The following is an 11,410-nucleotide window of genomic DNA, read 5'->3' as shown; positions in this document are numbered from 1 at the left end:
AGAATATAGCTTTCCCGAAAACACATTTCATGCGGCAAGCAGCATACACCGAGCCGCAGATACGAATTAACGAATAGCGTGAGCAAATCAGAATCCCACGAAGACAGCGACTGTGTGTCTCATCGCACGCAGGCAGAAGTACACGCAGCTGAGTGCTCAAGTACGCGCCAAACTCTGCAAAGTAAATACCAGGCATCTAGAGAACTTCCTGAACTGAAGTTTCAAAACTTAGGCTCGTCGTCTGGTCCTGGTTATGCTTGTAAAACGTACATGGACGATAGCCACATGTCCTAGCTGAACTATGCCATATTGGTTCCACAATGGTTTGAGCCTTTGAGGACGGACAGCATCCGGTAACATGTAGTAGCATCGAATCCAGTTACACCAACCACTTGTAGTTCGTCGACTTATGAAAGCCACTTACAGAACAGCTGTTTTACTCCATCAAATTACCTTGTGTCTCGATCCACAACTGTAATGGCAACAGTGAAATGTCAGTTTTACGCATAGAAACTTGTAGCCAGAATCAATTGATATCCAATTACAGCAGTACATATCAAATTCTGGCATGAAAATGTTCCATCCCAAAGTAATTGATATCTAATGCAATACTACAGACGATGGGAGCTAACTGAGAGCTCAGTTTGTGTGCTACCAATCTCATTCCGCGACAATGATAGACCATACTGGTTTATTTCATACAAAATTAAGCGGTCTTGAAAGGTCTAGGATTTTAGGGTATCCTGTAAATAGATTGCGCTGTTAGAGTACAGTTTGAGAAGGCTGAAAACTCTGTAAACAAACCCCATGTAAGCTGTAGCAGTTGTCCGTATGTAATGTAACTGTTGCAGAGCTTTGATAGATTTCTAGGATCACACAGTGCACGAATCGAGTAGGATTTCTCTCTTTCTTGATCTGAGTACAACAAAATCCTAGATCTACAACGATGACACGGAGAAAAGAGAGAGAGGAGCTTCAGTGCCTGCAGAAGAGCTTGGTCCGGCCATCATGGGTTCGTTGATGGAGATCCGCTCAAAGGCGGCGACGATTGGTGCAGTGAAGTCGATGCCGGAGCGATGGCGTCGACGACGGGACAGAGCTGGCGGCGGGGAAGGCGATGAAGGTGAGGCTTCCCGCTGCTCCAGCGCTCCCTCTAGATCGGCTAGGGTTTAGGGATGTGGGTGAGGGTGCTAGCGGCGCAGCGAACCTTGTGTTGTGTGCCCGGCCCCTCACCCCCTTTTAATCTAGCGCTGTACAGCGGGGGCCCACCAACCATTAAACTATAATAATTGAAAGATTAGTGAAGAGTGAAATTCTTCCACAGTTAGAGTTCTCTGATCTTGAACAATGCGTTGAATGCATTAAAGGAAAATTTGTAAAGCAAATCAAAAAGGGTGCCAAACGAAGTGCAGGAACATTAGAAATAATCCACACTGATATATGTGGGTCGTTTCCTGTGAAAAGTGTGGATGGCTATGATTTGTTCATAATATTCACAGACGATTACTCCCGCTATGGTTACATTCATCCAATTAAAGAAAGATCTGAAACATTGGATAAATTTAAAATATTCAAAGCTAAGGTTGAAAATCAGCTTGACAAAAGAATTAAAATAGTAAGATCAGACCGTGGAGGGGAGTACTACGGTCGACATACCCCTTATGGACAAGTTCCTAGACCTTTTGCGAGGTTTGTACAGAAAAATGGTATAGTTGCCCAATACTCTACACCGGGGGAGCCTCAGCAAAATGGAGTAGCCGAAAGGCGCAACCGTACACTAATGGATATGGTGCGCAGTATGATGAGTTATTCCACATTGCCATTGAGTCTGTGGATGGGGGCGTTAAAAACCGTCATCCATATTCTCAACAGAGTGCCAAGCAAATCGGTGCCCAAACCGCCGTATGAGCTATGGACAGGAAGAGAACCCTCACTGACTCACCTACGGGTCTGGGGGAGCCCAGCTGAGGCTAAAGTGTTTAATCCAAATATTGGAAAACTGGATTCCAAAACTGTAAACTGCCATTTTATAGGCTATCCTGAAAAGTCGAAAGGTTTTCGTTTCTACTGCCTAGACAGACATACAAAGGTTGTAGAAACGAGACATGCTGTCTTTCTAGAAAGTGAAATGATCAGGGGGAACATGGTACCTAGAGAAATTGACCTTGAGGAGAAGCGGGTGTATGTGCCTACCCCTATGATTCAAGAGCCATTTTTCTCACTATTTATTGATGCTGCACCAAAAGTTCCTGAAATAGTGATGTCAGTACCTTCTTTGGTTGTTGCTGCGCCAACTATTCCAGATATTTCGGTGTCAACACCTGTCGCAATTCCACCCATACCAACAGTGAGCGAAGGTTTGGAACCTGTCATCCAGGGACCGACTGAACCCGCGGTTGGACATGAGGAGGAGGAGCTACAGCCCCTTATGGAAAATGTGACAGAAGTTGAGGCACAAAATGTGCCACAAGCAGTGACACTTAGAAGGTCACAAAGAGAAAGAAAGTCGGCCATTTCTAGCGACTATGAAGTTCATAATACAGAAGAGATTCATACGAAGGGTGATCCCACTTCATATGAAGAAGCCATGAGAAGTGTTCACACATCTAAATGGCTGGAAACTATGAAGGATGAGATGAAATCAATGAGTTCCAATAGTGTTTGGGATTTAGAGGAAATTCCTAAAGGAGCCAAAACAATAGGCTGTAAATGGGTCTACAAGATAAAACATGACTCCAAAGGGAATGTAGAAAGGTTCAAAGCACGACTCGTGGCAAAAGGCTTTACGCAAAGGGAAGGGATAGACTATAACGAAACCTTTTCTCCGGTTTCATGTAAAGATTCCTTCAGGATTATAATGGCATTGGTGGCTCATTATGACTTAGAGTTACATCAGATGGATGTAAAGACGGCATTTCTTAACGGGGATCTGTATGAAAATGTTTACATGACACAACCGAAAGATTTTGTTGTGAAAGGAAAAGAACATATGGGATGTCGCTTGAAGAAATCCATTTATGGATTAAAGCAAGCCTCTAGTCAGTGGTATTTAAAGTTTGATGAAACAATAAGAAAATTTGGATTTAAAGAAAATGAGGAGGACAATTGCATTTATGTAAAGTTCAGAAATGGAAAATTTATTTTTCTGATTCTATATGTGGATGACATTCTACTTGCTAGTAGCGATGTTGGTCTGCTACTGGAGACAAAGAAATTCTTGTCCTCAAACTTTGATATGAAAGATCTCGGTGAAGCTTCATTTGTTTTGGGAATTGAAATTCACCGTGATAGAACAAAGGGGGTATTAGGACTATCACAAAAGACATACTTAGAAAAGGTTCTAAAGAGATACAGTATGCATATGTGCAAGGCTTCACCTGCTCCAATAGTCAAGGGCGATAGATTTTGGAAATTTCAATGTCCTAGGAACCAGTATGAGATCGATCAAATGAAAGCGGTTCCATATGCTTCAGCTGTCGGAAGCCTACAGTATGCTCAAGTTTGTACACGCCCTGACTTAGCATTTGTTACCGGGATACTTGGCAGATATCAAAGTAATCCAGGACAGGCACACTGGATCATGGTAAAGAAAGCTTTACGTTATGTGCAAGGCACAAAAGACCTCATGCTAACATATAGAAAATCCGACTCCCTAGAGATAGAAGGGTACCCAGATGCGGATTTTGCGGGGGACATCGATGACCGAAAGTCCACGTCCGGTTATGTGTTCACACTCGCAGGGGGAGCTATATCGTGGAAAAGCTCCAAACAAAGTGTCACTGCATCATCGACGATGTATGCTGAATTTGTGGCATGTTATGAGGCCTCGGGGCAGGTAGAATGGTTAAAGAAATTTATACCCGACTTAAGTGTGGTAGACAGTATTCAAAAACCACTCAGAATGTACTGCGATAATGAACCAACAGTGTTTTATGCTCACAACAATATGTCAAGTGGTGCTGCCAAACATATTGACATAAAGTATTATGTTGTGAAGGAGAAAATCCAGAATCACTCTATTACACTCGAGCATATAAGTACAAAAAAAATGCTTGCGGATCCGCTCACTAAAGGCTTACCACCCAATGTGTTCATGGAACACATAGCCGGCATGGGTTTAAGGGAAAGCCTGTGATTTCTAGAGAATAAAAAGGGCCCAAAAGATAAAGAATTTATTTCAAAACAGTGATGTGTGTGGTAGCTGTTGAGTCTATCGGTCTTGGACCGTGATGATAAAGCATGCTCTATTCATTAATCTGTGATGGAACAACTAAAGGAAAAGTTTCAGATTAAAGTATAAAGTTAAAGTACAAAGTGAGATCAAGAGGGAGAATGTTAGGTTGATCTCCTACTAAATAAGCCCAACGGCCTTTTAGGCCCTTGATCCGCGCCCTGATCGGGGGTGCCCTGATTAAGGGTTGGACGCCCCCGATCAGGGCGCGGATCAAGGGCCTAAAAAGCCGTTGGGCTTATTTAGTAGGAGATCAACCTAACAAGCTTAACCAGCACAGCAGCTCACATCGCAACCTACTCCAGTAAATATAGAATTAACATGACTATCTAGGTAGACTAAGGCAAGAGCTAAAACAAAAATCAAATGCAGTTAAGACCTAACTGCTCAAGTACATGGAAACATCTATATATTATATATAGCAGCTTTAACCTTTAACAAAATCAGGCTTCGTTTGGGTTTGCTAGGCAGCTGCTGCTATCTAATCTAGAATGACCTTAGTGCCTGGGAAGGACCAAGCTCAATAAATTCACAAGAATTAAATATGTAGACACAATGGTATTGACTCTATAATCAGATGACAAAAAATAGTTCCAGTCACTAATAGTCTAATACACAGTAATTGATGCTACTAAATAACATGCACTCTAAGCGTATTAGAATAACGTATCCCTTCATTAGCCTTAAAGGAATCACCTTAGAAAAACTTTATCGAACTACTGTACTCGAAGTAGACATACAGGAGCATGTTAAGGAACTTCATGTAGTCATCATTCATCAATATTCACCACATGTAACTATGATGGGACAATTGAACGTCTAAAGTGTGCCAAATAATATCTACAGCTCAAATGGGGTAATTGAACATCTAAAGACAGCACTTGGTTGGATGTTATGCAAATCTAACGTTCATAGATGCAAGTGGGTTACAAAGACAGACATACGCAGTTACAGCAAACAAATTGACAAATTTGGATTTCAGTTTGACTAGGGTAAGTCACCAACCACCAAAGACCAATTACTGATACAACTAGATCAATCAAATGTCCCAAATATAGCTCTAGAAGATATGGAAAACATGGCTAATTCCTCAAAAAAATATATGTATATAGCTAGTTATAGCAAATATGATATTGAATCAACCAGTCACTTGAAACAATCTACAAAAATGATTCAGGACTATAAAGGGTGCTGGAAAAAAAGAAACAAACAAGAGCTATGAATTTGATCCAATCTTTCACTTAACACCAAGATACATCAACTCTCACCAATAAAAAAAAAGATGGACAGAGAAAACTATCTCATTCCATCAAGATTATAACCCTGTCTTTCTCAAGGAATATTGTGCTAGTTGGTTTGTTAGAAACAGAAAAAGAGGATAAAATATTGAAAGGACTTGTGCCCCTACCCCTGGTAGTGATCACAGCTTTAACATTGGGTTAATGAGTTAGAGTGACTATAAGTAAAAAAAATTTGTGGCACCATGGCTCTAAATAAAAGGTGCCAAGGTGGAGTACCTATCAGATTGAAATTAATGTGTGCTATGAATTATTAACTTCACTAGCAGGTCGATTTTATTCCACAACCAAATATGAATACTTAGAACAAAAGCTTAGGGAAGAATAATGCATAACACATGCGCTGATCATTGAGTCTAATCAGTTCATGATTACATAAAGTATATAACAGTGCTAATGCTTAACACAGGTAGTCAGCCAGTATGTGATAGCAAGAATTCATTGGACAGGGAATTGCTCTTAATACTGAGATGAACAAGAACTAATAAAGTTGCAACTCACAACAATAGTCATTTAGTCAACAATAAATAAAACAAAACTTAAGGTAGCAGCATCATGTTAACGCTAGCTCGTGACTTTGCATATATATTTGGAAGCAGAGATGTGTCACCTATAAAAACAGAGATGTCCAAACAGCATGCTCTACATCCAAAGAAATGAAAATAACCAAAAGTTCGTCCCACCTTTTGTTATGCTTAGTCAAGTGAGGATTCCATTTGGACTTTTCAAGTAAGGAATCCAGGTACTACATGGCAATTAAGCAGCATATCCAAGCAGTAACCCAAATATTACCCTGACATCTAAAATTGGTCCAGCAGTACAGTACTAGAGAATATCCCCTTTCCCCCTATGAACAAGCATTAGAGCGCCAAACATATAAGAGACAAGACTAGCCAGATATTTTTAGAACTTTCTTTGATTTGGACTAACTGACAGAAATTGAAATCAAGACGGAGGGTACGCAAAATACAAAGATCACATACCTTACCAAACGCTATGCCACAGCAGCATCCCTGCCACTCGCTGCAGCAGCCATGTAGTCTTCAAGCAAGACGGGCAAACCGTGGATGCACGACAAAACAGAGGAAATGAACATTAAAATCTCGATAATGATGGCTCCAACTTTACTGAGACCCCTCCTTTCAGGAACACTCGGACGTGGTGGCATCCTTTCCCCCCAAACATCCCCCAGGAACGACACACCCACGACCAGCAGCATGGTGAAGCGAGATCCCGGCTGTACACTGTCGCCAGAAGAATGCAGTCCCAGACTGCCGGCACGCTGGCGTCTCCGGGGCATCGTCTGCACCGGTAGGGCTGCCACGGTAACCACTCATCAGACAATCGCACACGAAACCCGCAAATCTAGCTAGTCCGCGCGAAATTGGAAACAGAGGAGCAGGGGAGGCAAGCCCGCACGCCCACGGAGGTACCTTGGGGATGTTCCCGTGGACCAGGAGCAGCCGGAGGGCGTCCTGGGCGAGCACCAAGCTGTGGCCCAGCACGAAGAGGTGGGACGTGTTTGGGTGGAAGCCGTGGCCGCGGATCCAGCCCCTGAGGATCGTGATGGCGACGGTGGCGGAGAGCACCCAAAGAGCGCCGACCTGGAGGTAGAACTCGGCGTCGTCGGAGAGGAGCGCCATAGGGGGCGGGAACCCTAGGCTCCGGAAGCTTCCGAGCCGGGGTGGAAGCAGATTGGTGGGGTTGTTGGCTGGTCGGCGGCGGCGTGGCGTTTGTGTGTAAAGGCGCCGGGTGGTGGGTGACGGGAACGGCGGAACCTTGTTGGGTTATTGGGCATGCCTGAAGCTGGCCCCCATGTCGGGGGGAGAGGAAGCCTGGTAGCCCGTAGCCGTACCCAGCTGAAGTACACAACATGTTTGGGCCCTGTTTGGTTTGTCCTACGTTAAGACTGTAGTAACTTTGACCAATAATTAGGGGTACTAAATAATGACAGTTTACTAAAATAACTTCAGAACTCCTGCGCTATGAACCCTAAAGAATCTAATGAGACCTTTGACCGCATGATTCGAAGATGGTACTGTAGCATCACTGTAGCCAATCATCAATTAATTACCGTCATTAGATTCGTCGCGAAAAGCTACACCAATCTGTGAAAAAATTTTGCAAATAAACTTTGTTTAGTACTTCATGCATGAAAGATTCTCTCGTTGCGCTAGTTGCGCTAGATGCAACCAAACAAGGCCATGCTGAAGTGTACTATGAGGTGCATACTTTTGAAGATTTTCTTTGCATCTTCAATCTTGTAGGTTTAGAAATTTGGAGCTATTAGCCTTTGCACGGTAAAGTTTGTAAAAAAAAGTAGTTGATTTTTGCATGCTGAATTTACCACAGCGAGATTTTGATCTCATATTTTTATGATTCACTCACGGCTTTTGATTTAGCAGGAAATTGAGATGAACTTGCAGTAGTTACACAAGAGCCGATATAGATACTACTATAGTCAATAGATAATATTTCATGAGGTCAAAAATATAGTAAGTTTTTCTAGCTAGCTATGGTTTTAAGCCATTTCAAGTATTGTTAGACATAGATCCATAACACAAGAAGTACTGTATGCTCCCTTCAAGTTTACTCTCTTCAAGTATAGCTAAAGTCTGAATAACCCTCTAAATTATAACTTGATTCAATTTACCCCTACACTATGCAATTTAGTCCACTTTACCCCCATAACATAATTTATCTATTTTGTTTCTCTATACACAAGTTGAATTTTAATTTTAAATTTTGCAAGGTAGTAATGGACATCACAATGTATACTAAAAAAATTGTCATAATTTTTCATCATTATTTTTCATATACTTTTGAACTCTAATGATAAATTTATCATTAAAATTTCCAAACTGATGAAAATAATGAAAAAAATTATGATGTATTTTTCTAAGATGTGCTATGATGTGTACTATCATCTTGTAAAATTTTAGAATTAAAACTCCACCTATGTATGGAGAAATAAAAAAAGATAAATTGTATTACAGAGTAATTTGAACCAAAGGGCTGGCATAGTTGGAAAGGGGGGGGGGGTGAACGGTTATCTGAACTTTGCCTATAGTTTAGGAGAGTAATTTAGACTTTTTCCTATATTAAAAATATTACTAATCTAGTGTAATGTTGGAGACATGTCCATGTCCAAACAGGCTTTACATACATTTTCCATAAAAGGAAGAAGAATGGTTCAACGGTCTAAAGCTATGATCTGCCAAGTATACATGCTGCACTAGCTAGGCAGGTTTGGTTCGTACTGCTACCTCTGTTCGTAAATATATGACACAATGCGTTTTTATCATTCGTTTGGCGCTATTCGTCCTTTAATTTCCACAAACATTTATGCAAATGGGTAAATATATAGGTTAAATCTAAAGTAGTTTTGATGATAGATCTATGGTGATCATTTTATTACTCTAGTTAACTAGTTTATTGAATAAATATCGTTGGCCAAAGTTTGAGCAAAATGTAAATCATATGATATATTTATGAATGGGTAGTACTACTTTTCCCCATGTTTAGATCAATTAGAGATTGTGGAAAAAAACGTGGCGTGTAACTTGTGGGTTGTTACAAGGTGGATTGTAAAAGACTTGTTTGCACACATGAATTCTGAGAAAATTTGAATGCTAAGAGTCTATATATGATGATCTTAGTGGAAGATGTGGGGTGAGAAAATTTGACAACGGTGCAGTGGGTGGTTAATTCCAGTAAACTTCACTTGCTGCAGTTTTATCATTTTGCAATGCACAAGCTCGTAAAAGCTAGGGAGAGACAGCTTGTTAGGGAGATGTAGCTTCTTAGCTTGTTACAATTTAAGGATCCATGCATAATACCTTTATCCGATCCACTACCCGCGGCGTGCGGCAGGCCCCGGCCAGGTGCGGTTCATCCCTTCATTACATGACACAGCTTTGGACAAACCTAAAACCCCACGAGGTGCCCGCGTAAGCCAAGGCAAGTCGCCACTCGCTAGCGTCAGGTTGCAAGCAGGCAGCAGAACCGCAGAACCACCGAGCAACAAGACGCATTATTGTACGTTTGTGTCGAAGACAAGTGTCAAGTTTCAGTCCAAATCCAACTCAGAGATGCGGATCAGAGCACACACACACGTTAATGAACATAGCAATAGAGAGGTAGTAAATGGTCAAGAAACAAGCATAATCTCGATCTCTCATCGAACCAGTTGGGTAACATCAATTCTCGTTAATTATAAGCAATTAAGCACACGCACATTATTAGACTTTCTCTCTCTCAACTGATCAAGTATCTGTCGATTATTAGAGTGTACACACAGCAAGTATCAGTCGACTATCACGCACTTTTCTACTTCAAGCAAGTTACAGTGAACTGATGTTGGCGAGATCAGGCGCTTCTGCAAATAGTAAATGCACCAGGTGATTACATTATCTCAGTTTAACCAAACGGTTTCAGGACAACATGTAGCTATATATGCTGGCAGCATCACGTCTTGGTACCCCAACCACTTGTAGTCCAACTAATCACCAGATCACTGGTCAACTGAAGCAGTTCCATTCCAAATGGCGATGTCAAGCATTCCTGAACTGAAATTGCCAAAACAAACAATGTCAGGTTTAAACGCCGAAAGCTTATGATTGACATGAGTAGAGCTCACTAGCAGCACATTCAATATTATAATGCCAGCACATCAAATGGCTTGGGTGAAATGGAATATTGCAATCCTCAAGTTACACTGTCATGCATTTAGTAGAAATTTGCAAAAGAAATTGAAATCCTAGGCAGCTAAATGACGCAAGATATATATATATAGGATCATGGAGCAACCTGCATTTCAGTTGGTGGTCACCAATTTCATTATAATAAAGTGATGATGCAAATATGTCTATTCCAGTAAAATTACGTTTATTGGCCATATTTTACACAAGTTAATTCACTGGTTGCATCTCAACTTTGTCATTCCAATGTTTGAGAAACTATGCTGCTTATGGTCGAAATTAAATATTAAAATGGCAGAAGTAAACAGAAAATCAAAGATGAGCAAGAACTATTAGCTACAGTTCCTTAAATCCATGATAAAAAGTTCATGCATATTGCATCGGTTTAAACAAAAGCACCCAGAAGATTGATGTGCTAATCTAACTACAATCAATTCATAAGAGAACGGAATGGTAAACCTCTTCAAATCCACAGTTAACCAAAATTTAGTTCCATACTGATTGATACCTAAAAAGTAGAAAGTAATCTATACAAATTATATGGCATGCACTATATGCCCATTGTAATACCCCTCATTACTTTTAGAAAACAAACTGCCAAACAATCCCATTATCATTTGGATTAATGGTAGTTCAGTTTAAAACTATATATATATATATATATATATATATATATATATATATATATATCTACATTCGAATCAGATATATAGGAGCAGGCTACGTAAAACTAAGGACTCTAGAAGATTCACCACAGTTGCACAGCACATGTGGCATGCACTTTTACAAAGGGAGAGCTAAGTTTTCTTTATCTCTAGTCACTACAACTGAAATGCACCTGTGATCAGAAATCTACACCACCATCTGATTTTATAGAGTAATATCCAATAACAGTGATTAAGTGGGAACAAAATCAGCCATAAAGCATAAATCATCATACAGACAACAGGTCAACAAATAAAAACAATGGAATTGTGCTTGTGTTGTCTTGGCTAACTAACCATTTGCAGAAGTTTATCGTGTTGATCGTTCATTTGGTTAAAATCAAGCAAACGGACAGGGAAAAGCATCTCATGCCGACAACATTAGAGCCCCAGGCCAGTTCATTTCTTTCATCCTATTTTACTTGCCAAAGCAAGCCCTATCTTTTCTCAGTAAAGCATCATATATCATAGTGCTAT

The 11,410-nt window shown here is 40.7% G+C and overlaps 1 protein-coding gene across 2 annotated transcripts; it reads right to left on the bottom strand.

Moving 5' to 3' along the window:
- Positions 1–222: 222 nt before the first annotated feature.
- Positions 223–7,271, bottom strand: LOC120712354. Of its 2 annotated transcripts, none has more exons than XM_039998116.1 (3): positions 6,963–7,271; positions 6,518–6,846; positions 223–472 (listed from the first exon to the last, which is right to left on the bottom strand). In XM_039998116.1, the coding sequence occupies exons 1-2, from the start codon at positions 7,170–7,172 to the stop codon at positions 6,625–6,627; spliced, it is 432 nt and encodes a 143-aa protein (XP_039854050.1). In that variant the 5' UTR covers positions 7,173–7,271; the 3' UTR covers positions 223–472; positions 6,518–6,624. The 2 variants fall into 2 exon arrangements, with proteins under 2 accessions (XP_039854050.1, XP_039854049.1); XM_039998115.1 differs by having other exon boundaries at positions 232–472; positions 6,513–6,846.
- Between the last annotated feature and the right edge of the window lie 4,139 nt (positions 7,272–11,410).

The sequence above is a fragment of the Panicum virgatum genome, chromosome 6K (genome assembly GCF_016808335.1).
Source record: "Panicum virgatum strain AP13 chromosome 6K, P.virgatum_v5, whole genome shotgun sequence".
NCBI lineage: Eukaryota > Viridiplantae > Streptophyta > Magnoliopsida > Poales > Poaceae > Panicum > Panicum virgatum.
The sequence above is the reverse complement of the archived record's forward strand: the minus strand, read 5'-3'. Positions and strand labels throughout refer to the sequence as shown.

Bases quoted from the DNA above. Each gene is read 5' to 3' on its own strand.
- LOC120712354 (XM_039998116.1), bottom strand. From the start codon at position 7,172: ATGGCGCTCCTCTCCGACGACGCCGAGTTCTACCTCCAGGTCGGCGCT. The intron at 6,847-6,962 runs GTACCTCCGTGG...TTACCGTGGCAG, and splicing joins TCCACGGGAACATCCCCAAG to CCCTACCGGTGCAGACGATG.